This window comes from Aythya ferina (genome assembly GCF_964211825.1).
Source record: "Aythya ferina genome assembly, chromosome: 10".
NCBI lineage: Eukaryota > Metazoa > Chordata > Aves > Anseriformes > Anatidae > Aythya > Aythya ferina.
This window is the reverse complement of record NC_140306.1, coordinates 16486032-16508140: the sequence shown is the minus strand read 5'-3', so window position 1 is coordinate 16508140 and position 22109 is coordinate 16486032. Positions and strand designations below refer to the sequence as shown.

The 22109-nt window shown below is 33.3% G+C and overlaps 1 protein-coding gene across 14 annotated transcripts in view; it reads right to left on the bottom strand.

The window, feature by feature from the left end:
- ATP2B2 (ATPase plasma membrane Ca2+ transporting 2) overlaps window positions 1-22109 on the bottom strand; it is a 419442-nt gene that overhangs the window by 82814 nt on the left and 314519 nt on the right. For 3 of the 14 annotated variants that reach the window (XM_084531458.1, XM_084531459.1, XM_084531467.1), the window contains 6 exons: window positions 18876-19133; window positions 17688-17813; window positions 9993-10118; window positions 8186-8218; window positions 6592-6687; window positions 114-155 (listed from right to left, as the gene is read on the bottom strand). In XM_084531458.1, the coding sequence (XP_084387584.1) occupies window positions 114-155; window positions 6592-6687; window positions 8186-8218; window positions 9993-10118; window positions 17688-17813; window positions 18876-19133 (681 nt within the window). The remainder of the gene's footprint in view (window positions 1-113; window positions 156-6591; window positions 6688-8185; window positions 8219-9992; window positions 10119-17687; window positions 17814-18875; window positions 19134-22109) is intronic. The other 11 variants (XM_084531471.1, XM_084531462.1, XM_084531460.1 and 8 more) reach the window with 5 other exon arrangements.

The following is a 22109-nucleotide window of genomic DNA, read 5'->3' as shown; positions in this document are numbered from 1 at the left end:
GCCATTTTTACATATACGCACAAATCACAAACTCTTGTTTTATTTTTTAACAGAATCTACCTACATATGCTAAACATAAAATCCACAACCTGCTTAATAGGAAAGAAGATTACCTTTGTTCTGGCTGTTCTCCATATTCCCATCCTGCATTTTGCCTATATGATGAAAAATTTCAACAGACAACAGACAGTAAACAATCTTCACCCAAGACAGAACATGAAAATGGGAATTTAAATAAAAAAGGCAGACAAAAGTAATGAGCATGTTACAGATACTTATTGATGATCAGTAGCCCTTGTTATTATACACGTATGTTTATTAGAAGCATAGACAACTTAGCTGGACACATTCAAGCAACTTCAGTCAAGTTCAATGTTGTAACATAAAATACTAAATATCATTACGTTTTTTGGAGCAAATTGCAGAAGTTAAGCTGATACTAATAAAGGGAATCTACTAAAAAGTAGGATTTTAATAATAAACATGAAGAGAACTTTCAGATATCTAGTATTTAATAAAACCACAGTTACAATCTGGCACACAGTAGTATAGAGCATGACCTCCTTAATGTATGCCCAAATTAAATAAATTATTTTCATAAATTAAAAAAAATATATATACATAAATAAGCGTTAATAAATATAAATAAATAAAACTGTAAAATGGCATCTTCCGTACTAATATTATTTAGCAAGTTACTCCTGTAAATATGAGTGCCAGGTGGTCATCCTATATTCAGATTTATCCTAAAGAGAATGTCAAATGCATCTGTAATCTACGATTTAATATTTCAGCTACATTTTGTTTTACCATATCTAAATCATTATTTGTATTCTTTAAAGCTGACAATAAATTTGAAAGTGTATATTAAATTAAAATGGTAAAAATACCAGTTAGAGCATACAAAACTCTGGTATAACTAGTAAATGATGTCAAGTTTCAAAAAATGATATCAAAAAATGATATCAAAATTTCTTGATGGGATAACTTGTGAAAAAGTCACAGTGATAAATTAATCTCTTGGAACAGACTGTTTGAATTTTTTAAATATTATATTCCAAATGGATGACATCCTCTTCTTATAGTTTGCTATAATGGCCAATAGAAAAATAATACTAAGGAAAATTAATAGTTAAAATTTCTTCACAGGATTTTTGACACAAAGTATCATTAGAGTTTCAGTGATATAAAGTATCATTAGAGTTTCTTAACAAAAATCACAGCAGTTAAGTCCTGCTCTTCAAACTTCCTGTGCTAACAGAGAAGAAATTAACATGCATGGTAAAGCAGCAGATATTATGCTTCAATACATGCATTAATTTTTTTCACTCTACACTGTGAATACATAGTAGCAAAAGTGAAGGGCTAAGATGCATTTCTCCCACATTTGTATGTTCAGTAATTGGGGATCACTAAAGACTTGATTCTCTTAAAAAGAGCAAAAATGGCCAAATAGGTTGTAAATGACATTGCACCCCAGGCTAATAGGCTACAGCCACTGAGAAATTCCAAAGTGTAGAATTACATTAAAGGAATAGATGTTGTGCTACATATAATGATCTCAGTACTCAGATGGATTACTAAAGTTTGCTGAAGTAGACTATATAGCATCAACTGCTTGTCTATTTTTAACTCTATTCCCACCTTGGTTATAATATGATTTGAAAAACAAGTGATAACTATCTTCCAAAGATCTATGTCTTCCCAGGAATCTATGACCCTGGGCAAAAACAAGTTTGTTTTCATTATGATATTTGCTCAAAAATTTTTGCTTCATCTAAAAATTGCAGGGGAAAAAAACCAACAACAACAAAACAAACAAACAAAAGAAACCAGCTGAACTTGATATCTGCCTTATCACTATTTTTTTTAGAATGCTTTTTAATACAGATAGAGGAAGACATAAAACATCACCAGAGATTCAGATTTCTAGCTAGTGGAAAAAGCCGTCCTTAAGAGCTGGGACACATTAATTTTGAGCAGACGTAGTCTGCTCTGTGTTCTGCTTTACAGTTTATTTTTTTTGAACACAGTTCAAAACCTTAAAGCAGTAGAATTAAAGATTCTTCAATTTTTTTTTTTTTTAAAAAAGCAAAACAAACAAAAACAAACAAACAAAAAAAAGAGCTTCAAACTGGCAAACACAAAATGCGCTACTGTTTTCCATGTAAACCAAAATATTTAACTTTATTATCTATATTTGCTTTTTAATAGGGGCATAATAATTTTTGTAATGAGTTAAATTAAGAATTCATCTACCCTCACTACCTACAAAATGGGCAATCATTAACAACAATGTAAACATATATATATATTTAAAATAAAATAGAATAAGTAATTATGATAAAGGAAAGAATACAGTAAAGGGGAGTAAATTATTTCCTATAATTTCTTGAATCTTGAGTTTCCACTTGAATACAAATTATGAAGAAAGAAATCAAGATGACAGAATCACTACTGCTGAGAAATCCTTCTTTCAGTTTGTGCTAGGACCAGAAATACTAACCCATCTCTCTGACCTTTGTGCATTGTTTAGAAAAACAAAAAGGATCAGTAAGTATTAATATTTTATATTAAATGCAATATAGAATTCCTCAGAAATATGTTTTTAATATAATTTTGTATTTTTTTTATTTTTGGAAATAAGTAAATAAAAGGGATGGTGTGCCCTGAAATCTGGTGGAATTAATCTGCGTTTATTTCTACCACTTTTCAGAGAAAGGCCAAAAAATCAGAAAGTTTAGAAAAGACTACAGAGCCTCTTAATAGGAGTTGAGTTCTGCAGCTGCTTTGAAAATTTTGGATTCAAATAAAGTTTTTTTTTTTTTTGCATGTTGCCTTTACCTGATGAAAATTCCCATCTCTTTACTTGGAACATACCCACGGCATCACTAATGCCGAAGTTCTTATGCCCAAAAGGTTACTTCAGCAAATAAACCTTCCACAGAAGATTTCCCTTTCCCTCCCATCAACTCTTTATGAAGAGTTAATGAAACAAAATAACAAAATCCTACTGCTGGCAATAGAAATTATTTTCTCATTGGAAGAACAACTTGAAATCACCTAAAGAAGTTGACCTAGTTATATTCTTATGTTCTGTGATAGAACAAAACAAGAAAATACCCTACTGATCTTCCAAAATGTCTCGTGTTGCAATAGAAATGAGTTGCAGCTCTCTTCGTGTCAAGTCAGTAATATTATGCAGCTAGTAAGAACAGACGCACATTGCAAATCTATATATAGGGGAAGAAGTGACGTATTTCAAGTGAATCATTAGGAATACTTCCATGCAGTATGATGTCAGAATCAATGCATTTGTAAAACACGGGTTAACTACAAAAGAATAATTCTGATGCCACTGATCAAATAGGAAGTTTTAGATAATTATTTTATGCATTCACTAAATAACTCTTCTTGCAATTCAGGGAATGCATTAAAATATATTAAAACTGCAAATTGCTTTGCAGAAAAAGAACAGAAGTATACATATGCTAGAACTAGAATTAGCAGTAGATGTGAAGTATATCAGCTGAGATTTTTCTCTGAGTCTGGTATGGTATTTCTATAATTTATAATCTTAATTATAATATCTTTTTATCTTATAATTTATAATTTTAATTTAAAAAATATGAGTTGTGACACACACACACACAGACCCCCAAAAAATGAAATCCTGATTTAGGAATAAGGCTGGCCAATGAACACCATTGCTTTCTGCAAACCAAATCATATTTGGGATAAACAAGCTGTAAACAAACATCACTGCTTCTTCCCATATTTACTTTATAACAATTTATATTTTCTAAATACTGTACTATTAAAACAGATGAAAATTCATGAATTATTACCTTTCTGTAAAATTTTCTGATCTTCTTATAACCTGAACTTGTAACCTTTTAAGAACTGAATATATATATTTTTGTTTGTTTGTTTTGCTTGTTTAACAAAAAGGACCATCAGAAAATTATGCATTTTCATTTCAACTACTAGAAATAACTACTGGTATGTGATAGTTCCTTATATAGCAGGTGGCAAACAACAGGATGCATCACAAGCCTACATGCCTTTATCACTATCACTGACCGAAAATAAAAAGCATTTTTTTGTGTCAACTGAATACTGGTAACTAAGACATAAATCAATTTATTTTAAATTGTAATGTTTTGACTTTCAACTAGCAAGCAACATAATTTCCTGTTCTAAGTATTTATTCAAGCATATATTTTTTTTGAAGGTATGTTCTACACAGAGATATTAGACATTAGGTAAAAATGCTTGTTTCCAGTTATATTTCAGGGAAAATTCTAAGGCATTATTGAAAAAAATAATTTAATCTAGGTTGGAAAAATAGCTACAAGAACTTCATCTCCTCACTTTAGAACTTCTTTCCTTCCTTTCTCTTCTCCAACCCCCCTGCAAAACATACCTACCTTTTAAGTATTCTCAACTCATCATCACTACTGACTAGAAAAATGCATAGTATAAACAGAAACCAGACTTTGGCAATTTCCCAGACAATTTCAAAGCACTAAAATTTAACTCTGCTCTCTGTCACGGTTCTCCTCTGAACACACCATCAAGAAAGTTGAATTATAGAAAGTTTCTTCTCTACATGTTGATCAAAGATGTGCAGAATTCATTTAACTGCCTCACTTCAGAAGAAGTGAAAGCAGAAAAATGTTCAGTTGCACAAACAATTCACTTCTATACCTTGTGCACTGAAAAGAACTGAGTATATAAACTACAGCTCTGAGATAAGCAGGGACAATAACTGCTGTTTCTCATGGGAGAGAAGATAGAAAGTCTGAAAGTCCCATATTTACTTGATTTTACACACTAATTTAATATCCTTTGGCACTCAATTTCCATAGGAAATTCAGGCATTTAGACCAAACAAAACAGATATTTACCAAGCAGCTAAATCATGCTAACAGAGAGACTGAGTTAGAATAACTCAGGACTCATTTCTGCCTCCTGCTGAGCAATGGTTTTCAACCAGCAAAGCACTTAAGCAGATGCTTGACTTAGTACTCAGCAAAATTTAATAATGCAATCTCCAGTGGGACAGGAGGAGGACATCTGGTAAGACTGTTGTATGCACAGACGTGTTTTACACACAAGGAAGTAGAACCATCAGGAATGGAAAATGAAACAGTCCTCATTCATTTCCTGGTTCTTGGTCTCTAAGGAATCTGAAATGAGGGTGTTGGAACCAGGATGGTCTAGAGATAACACAGAGATGGGACTTGTAGGAAGAATTAATATTTTTTTCTGAATTTGCCTATATTGTTGGAAAACAGTAAAGTTTTGCAGTTCTGCTTTAGATCCTTCAAACTTTTGTGACATTTTTGGGTGCAAGACTTCGTGTTCTCGAAAGCTCATCTGCCAAAGTTAAACAGACAAGATTTTGAGACTCAAAAAAAAGTTGCTACTCCTATTTTACTAAAAAAAAATCTGCCCTGCAGTGAGATGTCAGAATTGGAAATCCTAGTTTCCCAGCAAACCTAGAATATGCAGGGGGAAATTTTTAAGTCTGGTTACATGTTTCTTTTAAGTTATAATCAAATTATTTAGAATTAGGCTCAAAGGATTTACGATGCCATTGCTTTAAGAAGGTTCTCACAGTAGTAGACCTTAATACTTGTTTAGTACTTGGCAATGCTGTGTCAGAAACTAACGTTACATACATAATGCCCAAACCACTGACCCACATTAAAAAAAAAAAAATTGTCACCAACATGATGAAAAATAGAATGTCTGGGTAACTGGTGCTGTACAAGAAGGAAAGGTCTCCATGGCAAATATAAACTAATGTATTTGATTACCAGAAAAATATAGCTCTTCTAATGCCTAGACTAATCTTGACCCATTCTATTTAACACTGAAATTAGACTATTAGAAGAGACACTGAAATACCTCCATGCTACAAGTGGGGTCAAGAAGCTGTATTAGGAGATAGTCAGACTTGACCACAGTAATATAAATATACACACAGTCAGTGCAAACAGGCTCGTTAGATGATCACTGTCTAAGGGCATTCACAAAGCTTTGCTTTGCTGTCAGTCTCTATTCAAAAAGATGCTGAAAGCAGCAGAATTTTTTTATGAAAGCACTGCAAGTAGAAATTGAGCCAGATTCCTGACCCCAGCACTATTTCTCAAAGCTACATGAAGACTATATCAATACTTATGAGAGTGCCACATCAGAAGAAGGTACAATCCATTTATCACGGTGTTCTTCAGATCTGTGCTGACAAATGTGTTTTACAAAGAAACTTTATGTAAAGGCAACTCAAAAGTTTTGAAAACAGTCTTATTAACTGTTCCTTTTAATTGCAATTTTAATTAATGGCAAAGAGATCATAATTCCTATTTGTTCTTCTCCCATGCTTAATTCTATGTAAATGAAGTAATTCAGTCATAACATCTTTGTGGCATCTCATAAGCTGCTGTAGAGTTTGTGGAAAAGGAGCTCTCAGAGGGTAATGACATGCACATAAAACATCTGTGCAGTTCATAAGAGAAAGAGGGAATCTGATATAGTAAGGAGAGAAATCTATCAAATAAAACAAGCTAGGTGTTCTTGACGTACCATTGACTAAGCTGGCATTTGCATTATCAGTGGCATTTGCACCTGCTGCACCATCTGTGGCTGAAGGAGGGTGGGAGGAGGGATGGGAAGAATCTACTGAGTAATAATGGGTAAAAAAAAAAACAAACAAAAAACCAATAAATAATAAATAATAACAATATGAACAAATGCAAATGAAAAAAAGCAAAAACATTTATGAAATACTGTGGCTTTGTTTTCACCAAAATCAATGTTTTAAATTAATCAACACAACATAAATTTCAAAATCAAAATGTCATTACAAAGGCAAAAAAATCATACATGGAATAATTATAATAACAACTAAACAAACAAGAAAGATGTTTAACCAAGTTTGCAGTTAGTAAGAACTAATTGTACACACTATGTATGGTCCTCTATATATTTTTTTTTTAACTTAAATTATGAGTTATGGAAATATTAAAATGATTGAAATATTTCTCTTAAGTAAATAAATTTGTGGAATGTATCAGTACTTTTAAAATATGTTGCATACAACATTGTATCTGCAACATTTCATACTTTGCATTTGATGCAATGCTATATATTACAATGTATTACTGCTGGCACAGCTCTGTCTAAGGTGCTGGCTCAATCTGTGTCCTGTACAAACCTAGTTGCACATTGATTTGAGGAGAAACATTAAACTTTTCCATATTGTATGTAGAAATGTAGAAGAAGCAATCTAGGAAAATATAGTCTTGTAATGAGTTGTTTCAAATCCAAATAATGGGCATTAAGTAATTGCCTCTGTTTTGTGGTGAAATGAAAAAAAGTAACAGAAAATAAAATTCTCACTTTGTTTTCAGCAATTATTTGCATATCAGATAAATTGGTCAAGCAATCTTTCCTAACAGGTATATGAAAAACTTTGAGAACATTTTATTATTTCATTGTGGATTTTTATACTACTGTAGAGAAAATTAATCTCTGCAAATAATAGATAAAATAAGTTTTGCTTTGTTTCTGTTGGGTAATTGCTCACAACAGAGCACAAAGTCCTGCAGTGAATCCGGACTGAGACCCTTGAGCTTCTTCAGTCCTTGACCCATAGTGACTGTTTCATATTGTACTGGTTTGTAATTCAAGAAATATCATCTTGTCTTATTTACAAATGGTAAATTGGAAAAAGAAAATAAACAGCATATAGGATTTAAAAACACACCACGTGTAAGTATATTCATGAAAATTTCAATTGCAAATTTGATTATTCTGATGATAACAACAGTGTTTTGGTTACTCATGCTTATTTTTTATTCCATTTGGATACTCATACTAACCAGCACAGCACGAAGTGCTAACAGCAAATCACGCATCTCAGTGTTTAATGTACTGTAATTTACTTCTGTAGATTAACTGAGTATTCAAGCTTAACATTCAGATTTGCAACACCAACAGTGCGTGCGCACTTAAATGTTTTCCATGAACAATCCTGTTGATTTGAAACTGTTCTTTAATTTAACTGGACTGATTCAAAGACAATTATTTTAATCATTAGTTCAACCCTGATTTGCACCAAAGCTTGCTGGCTAAAGGCCTCATCCTTTCATTTGATGTGGTAGAATTCTTACTCTACCTGGAAGCTGATGTCCATCGTCCTGTTTCACACCTGTATGATGATTTTTACAAAATGTTAATGAACAATAAAAGCAAACACCCACATAAGACTGAAGCAAACATCTATGATTGTTAGGACTTTAGAGAACTGCAGGTTTATATATGAGAGTACATCATCTGAGTTCAGGCCTAATCAGCCATCAGCTCTGCACAGGTACTCTTCTGCACTAGCACAAACCTGCTAGAGCCAGTACAAAACATGAAGGAATTTTCTTGGTATTGTAGCTATATCCAATTGGATTTAGCATCTGCAAAAAAAGATCTTATACATCCCTGTAAGTATCTGTGTCTCTCGGAAGTACATTATGAGCACAGTGCATTGCATTACTTTGCTACCTCAGATTTGTCTTTCACTGTCTTCCAGGCTATCCACAATCCAACATGAGAAAATCATCAGCGTCCTGAGCAAAATAATATACAGAGAAGGCCAACCCCATTAAACAAAGGACCTCAGGACAGACAGTTGTTACATTCAAGCAGAAACTGATGTTGCTCCCTCTCCTCTAGAATATTCTTATACACTGCCAAAACAGATGCTGCTGGATCCTGAAACATCTGTATGTAGGAGTCTTTTCCATCCTTTTAGTGACAGCAAGATTAGACTCCAGGAAATTGTTCAAAACTAGTCTGAAGTGAAAGAGTTTTACTTTGGGAAGTTGCGGTCTTTCTCCTTTTAAAGTTCTGCAAACTTATCATGCCTGATAAGTATTTTGCATTTCTAGGTTTCATAAGGACTTCCATTTGTTGCACATATTTCTGAACAGAAAATCTATGTTGTGAAAACCATTTTGAATTGGTTTTCCTATCTGCTGCTTCAAATTGAAAGGATGGAACAGAAATAATAAAGGTGAAATCATGCTTTCTAATAGGTAAAATGCTCTGTAAAACTATAACTACTCCTTTATTAACTGTAAAAAGCACTAAAAAGCGTGGGAGTGTCTAAAAAATCATATTAATTGACCTTAAGCATGTCTGAAAGAAAAACATACTTAGAACAAACACGGAACAAAATTCTGAAAGTAGACTGGAATGATTTACAAAAAGACTGTATGAACAAAAACTGCAAAGGACATGTAAAATCATGTCTGCTTGGTGTGCAAACCACAGAGTAGCAGTTGCTCATGACTTCAAACTATAATAAGATGGAAAATCTTAACATTTCTTGATTTCATCAACTGATACGTGATGTCAAAGTTAAACTCTCTGTTAACATTTACTGCTACTTACTTTATTCCATTTTACTATTCTGAGAATGACCTCTACACCTTAGGTAATTAAAATGCCTCTAAAATCAGTCACTGACATTAAATAACTAAGTTAGTAAAAAATCTTATCTTTATTTTATGTCTGAAGCTCAAAAAAAGATGTAATTTTCATGGCTGAGTTTTGAAAAAACAATATTGCATAGATGTAAGTGCACAAGTGCAAAACCTTTGCAAATTTTAGGTGAGTATGGATTTATGCAAAAAGACATAGCAATGGGAGTATGCCCATGTACTTCCTTGCATTTAATTATGTACTGAGAGTCTGCAATTTAACACTGGGAAAACATCTTGTTATCCAATGTATATTATTGGTTAACCACTTTTGCAGTTTTCCAGCATGATGTGCAATGACAAAAATGGATTAAAAAAAAAGTTTTTTTAAATCCGTTTGTTTGTTTGTCAAGAGTTGAGGAGAGTTCTGGCTACAAAAGCAAAACAAAACAAAACCAAAACAAAACCAAGTGCCTTCTTGGGAGCATTCATGTGCGTTGTGAAATTTACCTTTTTTATCTTTCTTTTCTTCTTCTTCTCCTCCAGCACCTAACAGAGTAAAGATGATGCCTGTCTGAGAATTCACACCGACAGCAGTTACGAGCATTCGTCCAGAGCCTTCCATGACGTGAGTACCTGAAAATACACAATATAAGTGCTTGCTTATGCATACATACATATATATATAAACACATGTGTGTGTGTGTGTGTGTGTATATATAAGTTAAAAAGAATAGCCATTAAATGTTTTACACAAGACTAGCACTGAGGGAGATCTGTAACTGAGAAAGTTACACTTTTAAAATCTTCATCAAGGTCAATATTATTACATATCAAAAATAAGCCCTATTGTTATATACTATTCTCAACCACAAATGGATGTTTAATAGCAAATATTAGGATGCATGTTCATTAGCCACATTACATTCAATTTTAAAAAGAAATGTTGTCACTAACACAAAGGTTACACAAGTTTGGAAGATAATTTAGCTTCATACATTTAATTCTTGTAACTTAAGAAATATTTCTTAATATTCTGCAAATATTCCTCAGAGATTGTTGTCCAGATTACACTGACTATACATGGAATGCTATTACATAACCGAAGCAAAAGCATATGTGCAATTTCTCTCATCTTTCTCAGCTGTTGTTGATTTACAGGCATAGAAAAAATATTTTTGAAGATGATTTCTCATCTTCAAACTTGAAAATCAATACTGAAAAAAATCTTCAAGGGATGTTAAATTCAATTAAATCACGAGTTTCCCAAACAGCAAGAATCTGATACACTTGAAAACAAAATCAATGTGTACAAAGATTTCTATTAGTCTAAAACAAATTAAAATGCAGAGTATTTTTTTTTTAAGATCATTTGTTTAACTAGGTAATTACACCATTATATTAACTAAATTCTTATTGAGAAAAAAAATGCATGCTTTATTGTATAGAAATTTTTAATTTACAACTCTTATTTAAGCAAATGTTGGGGGTATCTAAAATCACAGCCTCTTAGAAACCTTTTGCTATGAGTTGTGGAAACATAAACAAACTAGGAATTCCTAGAAGCAGTCATGGAGTATTTTGATCTAACATCTTGGAAAAAATTTGTAACACTTTATAACATTTTAATAGATCTGTCCTTAGTAGATAGTGAATATTAAAAGACATACACCACTGTATGTCAGTCATGTGACACAGTTATGTTCCTATGGTCTAGACAAAAAGCTAATACCTAATGATGAGAAACTACTCATATACGAAGCTATTAATTGAAATATGTTTTATATTTTATTCTTTACTGGTAGAAAATTATGTATGCCTATTAAGCTATAGCATTGCCTATTTAGTATAAGTCTTTGTGACACCCAGATGAAAAGCAATTATTTCTCTATGTGAAGTTGGCAGGGTAAACTGAGTTTGAAAGTAGCTGGAAGTTTACTGGGTTTGGGGTTTTTCAAATACTCTTTCCTGCATTTGAAGAAGGAGGAAATAATTTGGAAAGTACAAAAACAGACTATAACATACAAAGTAAAAGCTGTGAGAAGAAAATAGTTTATATATATTCATATAAAACAAACAAACAAACAAAAACCCCATATTTATAATCCAAGTGAAATATGGTTAACTTGGTTAACGATAACACATGGTTAACTAAATCTGCTCAAAGATTGGTTTCTTATTTAACAATTTGTTTTATCGTAGGTATTATAGTTTGAAATACATTATGTATTAGGACTAGTCATTGTCACAGACATGCATCTGTGGGATATAAGTAAAATCAGACCAGATGGAATCAGAATATAATCCAGTAACTAAAGTACCATTATAGAAAAAACAAAGGAAAAAAAAATAAAAAAAAAAGGAAAAAAAGAAAAACCTCCTATATTTAAGTAATTTATTTGTTTAAGACAAGAATTCAAGTCTTTAAGTCAAAGAAACAGTTTGACCATTGTGATCAAAAAAAGAAAAAGAAACAAATAAACAGTTCTTACTTTCTAATTGCTTATAATAACCACTTTAATGCCTTGTCACTGTGGTATTTGTGACAAACTACTTTTTTGGGTTTTATTCTATTGTTTCTTAGATCCTCACCTCTCTTCAAAACTAATGTTGTACTGCTCCACAGTTAAAGTTTGCCAGAAATGCAAGGTTCCCCATTTACTTTCATTAACATGAAACCACTGTTTCTTTCATTCTGTTGACAGCATGAGTAATGTAAATTCAGTAACTGACATCCTAAATACTTCTGTGGCTAATGGGGTAAAGATTCTGTTATGTTTATTCTCAACTATCTCACCCCTGTCACTTACCCAATGCCATCATTACTTATCACTCAATATTTAGAAACAAAAGCGAAGTTGTTCACTGATGCCTGTAGTTTTGAAACATATTGGAGGAAGGGATGTCTGAAGCCACAGTGAAATAGAGAAGAATCCTCAGTCTTATTGCAAACTACTGCAAAATGGATTTTAACCAACTGAATTATGAGTCTGTGGCATTGAACAAATAGGGGGTGTTTTTAATTTCTCATGGAGAATCTTATTGAGCTTTCACACCTACTAAATCTGAATGGACATGGAAAGATTCCTTCCCCCTCCTTTTCTTAAAAAAAAAAGCATTTTAAGGGTGATGATTCTCATTTAAATGCTTTCTCTTTGTTTAGTTATCTCAAAAGTTGACAAAAGGAACCTTTGTCATACATAGATATATATTAATATATATAATCTCCTTATAACCTTTTTTTTTTTTTTAACACATTTTCTTATTACTGCACATTCATTTGCTGTCCTCAAACAATGCCACTAAATATTTGTAATCAAAATCTTCTTATAAGTAATCAAAGTTTCATGTTCTTAAAAGGAAAAGAGAAACACAGGACAGCATATGTAGCAACACTAAGCCTAGTTTGAGACCATAGACATCTCACCACAACCTTGAGAAAAATTCAGCAGAAATAAGAAAAATGGGAACAAAAATACTCCACTAGTCAGATACGTTAACAAAAAAAAAAAAAAAAACCACGACCTTAGTGTGTTGTGAACTGTTCCTATGGCTCCTGTGGCATTTCTGTGATACCATTTGATTCCTTAAAAAGTCATTTTCTCTCTTTCACATGACAGAGCAAAACATCATGAACATACAAAACAACTATCCAAACAACCAAAATCAAATCACATTCAAGTCAAAAAGAACAGTAAAGATCTTTAAGAATTAGAATAGGTTGTACTGGCTCAGGCAAAACAGAAAAAATGCCTGAAATTTAATGCATAACTTTTGAAATAACCTCTTTTAAGGCCACCATTTAAAACTATCTTTTCATTTATAACTTTCTTTTAGTATACATGTTTTATTTTGAAGGAATCTTCTTCTGTACTGGACTACAAAGGTGTGCATAAATATACACAAAATACGGCATGCATATGGGCAACTTTATTAAGAAAACAAATATCCACCAATTTTCAAGCTTACGTTTTGTGCACCTTGAAAAGGCAAAATGTCTTCAAATGCATGAAATGCCATGCTGAACCTTTTAAACCTTTTCTTAACATTAGTCTTGTAAAACATAATTCTGAAATGTTGAGTTGCATACAAATGTGTGCTTTGGAGCTGGTACTAAGTACTAATTTATCAGCAGACTACTCTTAGGATTACTGGAAGCTAATCACAAAAGCTGAACCTCCTTCCATCTAACTCTGGCAATTTCGTCATTTAAGTGGTGTTATAATTCATTTATATTAGCCTGAATGAAGAAATAGACTTTGTGAATTTGATCAACTATTGTTACATAAATGAAATGCTGGAATGAATGCATGCTTTTCTCTTAATCTGTTCACTAAACATGTATTTCAACTTCATGTGGAACTACTACACTGAATTATTTCCCTCTTTAGACTATTTTTTCAATATTAGTAAAATATATATTTTTTTCACATGCCAAGTATTTTTTTTTAATAAACAGTGGATATTCCAAGATAGAAAATAAGGAGACTAGTTCAGTGGGAAAACAGATATTTGGATTACACAGATAAGGAAGCTACCCTGAAGCATGTACATTTTCAGACAAAAATGCAACTAAACATGTACTGCTCAGAAACCTCCAAATCTAACAATACTAGTGAAATAGGTTGGAAATATGGCTCAAAAAAAATACAGAAAGAAATGCAGAGAACTCTAAGTTTGAGTGTTTATCCTGTTTTGTTACTTCCAGCAAGCTTGAGTTGAGCAAAAATTCTCTATCTGCATGTCTAAATAACGGTTTAGTCACTGCAATTATTAAAAGGTAACCGAAGTTACTAAGAAAGCGAAACAATCATCAGAATATCCTCTTTAAACAAAAAAAGTTTTCCAGCAAAAACTCATCTACATGTAATTTCAGCATAACCAAATAATTTGGAACATTTTAAGTTAGATGCTCTGTTCTAAAAATTTCTGCTTTGCTAGAAGCTTAGCTTTGAATATTTTCTGGCAAGGAATTAAGACAGAATCAGAACTATTTTTCTCCAGGCAGTAACTGACCCGATTCCTTAATCAAGCTTCCTTCTAATTTCCAAAACCTAACAAAGCACCATGACCAAGACATTTCTTTCATTTATTTGTTCTTTAATAAGCTGACTCTTCATTGTTTCAAAGAATCAAACAAACAAACAAAAAGAAGTACACATGGATGAAACTTAGGTTAAGATAACCTTCTGTCAGTATCAGTTCAGTGAGAACTACACTGGGTCAGTTCCTCTCTGCAACTCTTTCATACTCATTTCATTAATCAAATTAATCTAAATAACTGGAAAAAAGCTTTAAACAATAAACCTCCTAAGATATTTTTTTTACAATGTTAACTATTATCACCTTGTACCCCTAAATAATTACTGAGGCCAGACTCATGTACAAAACTTCTGTATATAGGTATCATGGATTTCTCTGAATTTCAAACTATGCAGAACTTGAAGGGCATATCAGTTTTCACAGAATCACAGAATTGTAGGGGTTGGAAGGGACCTTAAGAGATCATCGGGTCCAACCCCCCTGCCAAAGCAGGTTCCCTAGAGCAAGCTGCCCAGGTAGGCGTCCAGACGGGCCTTGAATATCTCCGGGAAAGGAGACTCCACAACCTCCCTGGGCAGCCTGTTCCAGTGCTCCATCACCCTCACCGTGAAGAAGTTCTTTCGCATCTTGGTGCAGAACATCCTGTGCTCCATTTTTTGGCCATTGTCCCTTGTCCTGTGCCCAGAAACCACTGAAAAGAGGTTGGCCATATCCCTTTGTCTCCCACACTTCAGGTATTTATACACATTGCTGAGATCCCCTCTCAGTCTTCTTTTCTCCAGGCTGAACAGACCCAGGTCTCTCAGCCTTTCCTCATAGGTGAGATGCTCCAGGCCCCGTATCATCTTTGTGGCTGGACTCTTTCCAGGAGATCCTTGTCATTTTTGTACCAGGGAGCCCAGAACTGGACACAGTACTCCAGGTGAGGCCTGACCAGGGCAGAGTAGAGGGGGAGGATCACCTCCCTTGACCTTCTGGACACGCTTCTTTTAATGCACGCCAGGATCCCATTGGCCTTCTTGGCCACCAGGGCACACTAGCTGGCTCATGGCCAACCTGTCATCCACCAGGAAAAGGTGGACAAGTATCAGACAGTTTCATTACCCAAGCTCTCTTCACCTTTTGGTCTATACATGCCCATGCTCATTGCAAAGAAATTTAATATAACCATGGGCTTGTTAATGCTGTTGATTTTTGATACAGTGCATTGTGCTACACCATGCATGCAAAACTTCATTAGTGACCTAAAAGAAGGGAAATGTTTTAGACAGAAGTACAATGGAATTATTGGTTGTTTTCATTTCAGGTATATCAGTTGAGTTTCATTTCAGTATATATTCCCATTTCTGCCTTCCTAGGTAGTACCAAATGTGCTATATACAGATGGAAATGAACCATCTGGTCTAGTCAGCACTTGTACTCTTAGAATTGCTTCTCAAGTATAGTAAATGACTATCTGGATGATTAAACAGGACATTAAGCACAGAAACTCATTTAGTTTAATTATGTCATTGAAACTAATCGAATATTAAAAATGTTTCAGGTGCCAACAGTGAAAATAAGACTTCCTGATTCATGGTGTTTTTCTTTCACCAAATTTAGACCCACAAAAACAAACCGTGGCTGCAATTCAAATGTTACCTTTCTTTAGCTTTCTTCTATCAAACCTGAACTGTCTTCTTTTCCAACAGACGATGGAGGAAGAACAGTGGCAAACATCAGCCTGACAATCTTTGTCTAAATTCCAAAACCTAATTGGAAATAATTTACTGATGTCTTCAGGTTCAAAGACAAGGAAAAATTAAGGTCTTTTTACAGCTTTTTTTTTTTTTCCCGCTTTAAAGAAGTTTTATTAAAATATGGGTGCTATGCTAATATCCAACAGAAATTCTGTTTTTAAAACTACTGTGAAACAAACATGACATGGTGGGTTTCAACTTTTTTGATTTTTGAGCTACTAACAATTTCCAGCAGGCACATCAGGTCCAACATCATGGGTATTAAACTTTGCAGTATATCTCTGGAAAAAAAGGTAGCATTTGGCGAACTCATAAGCAAATAGAGTTCAAGGATTCGCTAACACAGAACGAGTATAAATTCATTAGTATAAATATGGAGCAAAAGTTTGTGTAGCATTTGTTAAAATATCCCATTAATTCTTCACCTTTTTGTAATTACTATAGAGATAACATACTAAAAGGGAAATATAAAGAGTGCAAACTTTACTGTAAAACCATAAAGACAAACCTCTCTTTCTAGCAAAGATGTTTAAGCTTTGGGAAGCAGGATAAAAATTTATTTTCACCTAACTCGACTATTTTCCTTTTCTCTTCCCATCATGCCTTTCAGGGCAGTGTCTTTATATTTTTTCCACAGTCACCATTGAAATCTATGGGTATTCAAAAGGATCTCAATTTAGGAATATGTGAGAGTACATGAACAAGACAACAAGAAGAATACTTTCTGTGAGTTGAGAGTTCAAATGTATTTGAAAGGACTCTATCAAATTGCAATACATTGATGATTGTTATGAGACCGTTATGAGACAAAATACCAGGCAGCTTTTATGTCTTCACATCTTAGCTTAAATCTGTTAAGAACCAGGCTATTTAAAAATCTCATTTTTAGAATAATATATATATATTTAAATGATTTACTGTGTAGAATTATATTACAAAATACAAATAGTATGAATAACATGAACATGTAACAAAGATTATGAACATAAAAATTGACATAAAAGTCAATATTTTAGTGTATCCATCTTTCTTAGCACATTTGTTGTTTCTTTCTCTAATGTTTCTACTGTATGCATAAAAAAGAGGCTTTGAAAGACTTTAAAATTTAATGGTTAAATTAAAGCTGGTATACGATGAATTGAAATGATTGTTTTTTCCAGGAATTATATTTTCATTTCCCTCTAAAAATTTTCAGCATTTTCTCACTTTATTAAATAAATATCATGATCAGAAAGAATTACACACAATCAGAAAACATTAGTCTATCTCTCATATGAAAAACTGTCAAGGTCTATGTCTGTATTCAAAAGACCTGCTATATCTAAGTTACCAAAACCTGATGCTGTAGAGAACCAAATCAAAACAAGACACGAACAAAGCTGTACATAAAAGATAAACTCAGAAAGAATTCAGACAAATTTACCTGACAGTAGCATTGGGTCTTTGTCAACAGATTTGCGGACTTGATCTGACTCTCCAGTTAAAGAACTTTCATCAATTTTAAGATCATTTCCTTGAATAAATATCCCATCGGCAGGTAGGAGATCACCTTTCAGTAAAAACATGGCAATGGAAAACCACAGTGATTTAGTAAGTGCTTTTATAATTACATGATTATTTCTATGATAAAATTACAACAATAATTACATTAAAATGTAAAATGAAAGCAAATATGAAAGCGCAACCATATCAGACCACATTAGCCACATTATTGTAATCCCATAGGGAATAACCTTTGCGTTGCAAATATTTTTTGCTTAACGTTACACCAGAATCAGAATGCATCACACTTAACATACAATGAATAATCACCTAGACTAGGACAGGAGTGATATTTTTAACATGACATGAAGGTTGTTCTGTCAAACTTCCTAAGAAAAAACAGCAGTTAATAGACAGTTAAGCAGTCTCTCTCCTTTCTGCTCTCTGGATGCTCTCCTGCATCTAAACCTAGGAGAGACTTGACCCAGGAGAGACTGGACACCTGTTGGAACAGGCTGTAATTTTCAGGTTGAATTAGACACAGCTAACAGAGTTCCTGCAAAGATTTTCCAATTCACCAGAGCATGGGGAGAAAAATGGGGGGGGGAGGGGGGGAGGGGGGGGTGTCCCTTATTGTATATAACTATATGGCATCCATCCACTAGTAACACCCAGTTTGTGGACACTTACAGAATCCATAGTTTTGGAGCAGCCTACCAACTAGGGTTAGCACAGGGGCATGATTCCCTTTCAGAAAGCATTTAAAATTGCTTCATATTCATACCTCATATTCATAACTGGACAGATTCCAAAAATTCCAAATATTGTAATCCTCCATGAAAGAGAATTACCATTGTAAGTACAGTTCTTGTCCTTGTCAGTGAAAGGAAGTGAAGCTTACAAAAATAAAATTAATTACCAAGTGTAATTTTACTGCATGTATTTTAGGTCAAGTTTTTCTTTTGCCCTCGCAGCATAATTATTACCATACCATGGATAGTAATGATACCAAATTATTCTGGTTTTGAATTAATTCCAGTGAAGTGAGTTCCAAATATCCTCTATTTGGCCAGGAAGGGAGAAGGGAAATAAAGTTCAGAAAAGTAGTTATCGATTTGACGAAACTTACCATATTTCACCTGTGCAATGTCACCAACTACTATCTCTGCCACTGGGATTTGGATAACCTGTCCACCTCGGACAACAGTAAATTTCTGTTCCTGCTCAATACGACTTTGAAGCCCACGGAACTGCTTCTCCTTGCTCCAGTCATTGAAGGCAGTGACGAGCACAACACAGATAACAGAGAGCAGGATGGCAGCACCTTCAATCCAGCCAGCTTCAGCCTCACCTTCATCTTCAGCTCCTCCTGTTGCAGTACCGCATCCTACGAAGACAATATTATGACTCATTCAGTCAAGCAAAGATCAGTTGTATTACATTTATCACAAGAAAATCTTGCTGTGAAATAGCAACAAAATGCAAACCAAACCAATGGGTAAAGGCGGCATCAATTCTGTTGTCTAATAGGACTCAGGCTTCACCTGAGCCATCTAACATTCCCAGAAATCAGGAGGACTTAAGAAAAGTGGCTCCTAATACTAAAACAACTAATACCATAAATCAGTTGAAAGTGATACAATTCAATTAAGAATAGAATTATATAAATTGAAGATTGGGAAAACAACAAAAAAAAATGCTTGAAAAGCTACACATCTGATGTAATTTATATACTCATGACTTAACTCTAAATTTTCATTTTAGAAATAGGAGACATGAGTAGTAACTGTAACAATGAAGTAATCAAATTTCTGAAGATTGCCTGAATTGATTAAGGGTAAACATTACAAATAGAGATACTGTTGTATCTAACCTACCATTTAATATTTATTGCTTGGTATTTGACCTAGTTTTATCAAGCATAAGAGAAAGATTGTATACCTTCCTAAAAAAAGATTAAAGAAATAATTTTCAATATAATTTCTAAGCAGTCTCAGCTAAATGCCCTCATAAAGAACACTTGCATAAAAAAAAAAAAACTACTCTGATCAACTAGCATATTAGTATTTAAACGTAATAATGAAGGGCATTAGGGAACATTCAGGAAAATAAAAACCTAATATAAATTCATCAGCAACCCAATTAATAACTAGTAATTGATATAACATAATCAGTATCTTTCTTACAGAGGAATATAGGGCATATTTGTAGAAAAATAAGTATATTATTTCTGATACAAGTATAATAGTGTTTAAAAAGTACATTCTAAGTATTACCTGAACTAATACTGAGATATTTTATTAACTACTGCTAATTATTTATTTCCAAGTAACACACAATTAAGATTTGAATACATTTCCTAGACAAAATTTACAAAATAAAACTAATCTAGATGTCCTCTTTAATGAAACAAGCCCTAAAAAAATAGTTCATGATAGTGGATAGCAAAGCATGCTTACTGGAATCACAAAATTCAGAGATTTCACAACCTAAAGGGGAGAAAAAAAGAACCCAATCCAAGCAAAAGAGCCTTCTCTCCTGAGTGACAGAGAGAGAAAATGAACCTTTTAATTTCTCATGAAGAACTGAACAAGGTAGGTGTTTGACATCAGTTTTCCATATTCCTCAGGTACCAGGGAGTTTAGCAATTTCACAACTGTGCTGCTTCCATCTATGACTAAAGTTTAATTTTGGTATATTCATCACCTGACACTAGAGGAAATTAACAAGCAATTTAATTTCTATTTTTAAACTGGAGAGGTTTCCCTGTAACATAAGCATCATAATTCATTAACCAGCTGAGTAATTACTCTTGCGTGTGAACAGTAACAAAATTACCAAAAAAAGTCAAAGGAAGATGTATTGAAGACTAAGCCTCTACTAAGTGAACACAAGAAAATTAAAGTGAGTTTTTACCAGTGCTTGCTGCAGTTTAAACTCAGATTTAACCTAATTGTAAGGCAAAGCACACTCCCAGAAGAAAGGGCTTTCCTGGCAGGGATGCCCTCAGACAGATGACCTAAATGAATCTTTATATGCAGGACAAGAACGTTGCTGAAAATACCATTTTTATAGCACCCAAGAAATTAAGTATTTTTTTTTATTATTATTATTATTTATTTATTTTTAAGTTCAGTACCTTGAGTTGCTTAAAACCAGTCACAAATGCAACTTATAAACTCACAGGTGCAATGTCTTCCTTAAGCAGAACATTACTTGGGAAGGACTGATGGAATTTGTTTTGTTTAACCTTTAAATCATCTTAATTGGTCCATGTTACATTTTAGATTCCTTTTCCAAATCAGTAAATTCACTTTTGCCTTGAGTAGATTATGCTGTTTCCCGGCACACATAATTCTGTTTTAGCAAATGTAAGACAAAAATTCACTACTCATTTTTCATTAGATATGATTTAAAATGAAGAAACAATATCCTATTCTTTTTAACAGCATACATCCTCTCTTCTTCTCACAAAAAAAAACATATGCTGCTCTAACACAAAGATTGATTTTGTTTTCTTTTTGGATTTTAAAGTCCTCACCACTTGAAATTTAGTCTATCTTGTGTAAAAGTGCAAATAAGGTGGGTGATCGCATGGCCCAGCTTAGCTGACAACAGTAACAGGCCAATCCCTCGTAAGAGTGACAAAGGAGCAGCTCAACTCTGGGACAATTCTATGGGGTAATATTTACTTTAATCTATAGCATGCCCTCCGCTGTGCTTTCACTGAAAACTGTCTTTGATTTCTGCATAAAGATTATTTATAATTTATAACACGCTATTTTCTACTAGAACAAGAATTATATAATACTTGAATACTTAAATTTTTTAAAATCAGACATTTGAAAGCCGTACTTTGTCCTTCATTACAAGAAACCCATTCTGTCTCTGGACATACATAAGCTTATTCTATTATTGGAAGAGCAGAATACCCTGTCACTACAGCAGAAAGCTGCCAGTTTTTGCAAGTCTTTTACAAGTCCTTGCTATTTTTCCAAAGAACCAATAGGTCTTATTACTGCCTTTTAGATGTGTCAGAGAAACAAAACCCCTATTAGTCAGTGTACTCAAACCCTATATTAACACATTGTACCTTGAATAGCTTGGAGAATAATATTTCTGAGAAAACAAAAACAAAAAGCATTCTGATACACAGGCATAAAATAAAAAATATACGTTGACTTAAGTAATGAAATTTATCTTGTGTAGGTTTTATAAGAACTGATTTCTACATTAATATAAACAATATCATTCACAGTGTGTTCATATAACCAGGAAAAGTAGCCTAATGTAGAATGTAAATAACACAAGATGATATCATGAAGATGAAAGGAATTGTGTTTACCTGTCTCATAGATTATGC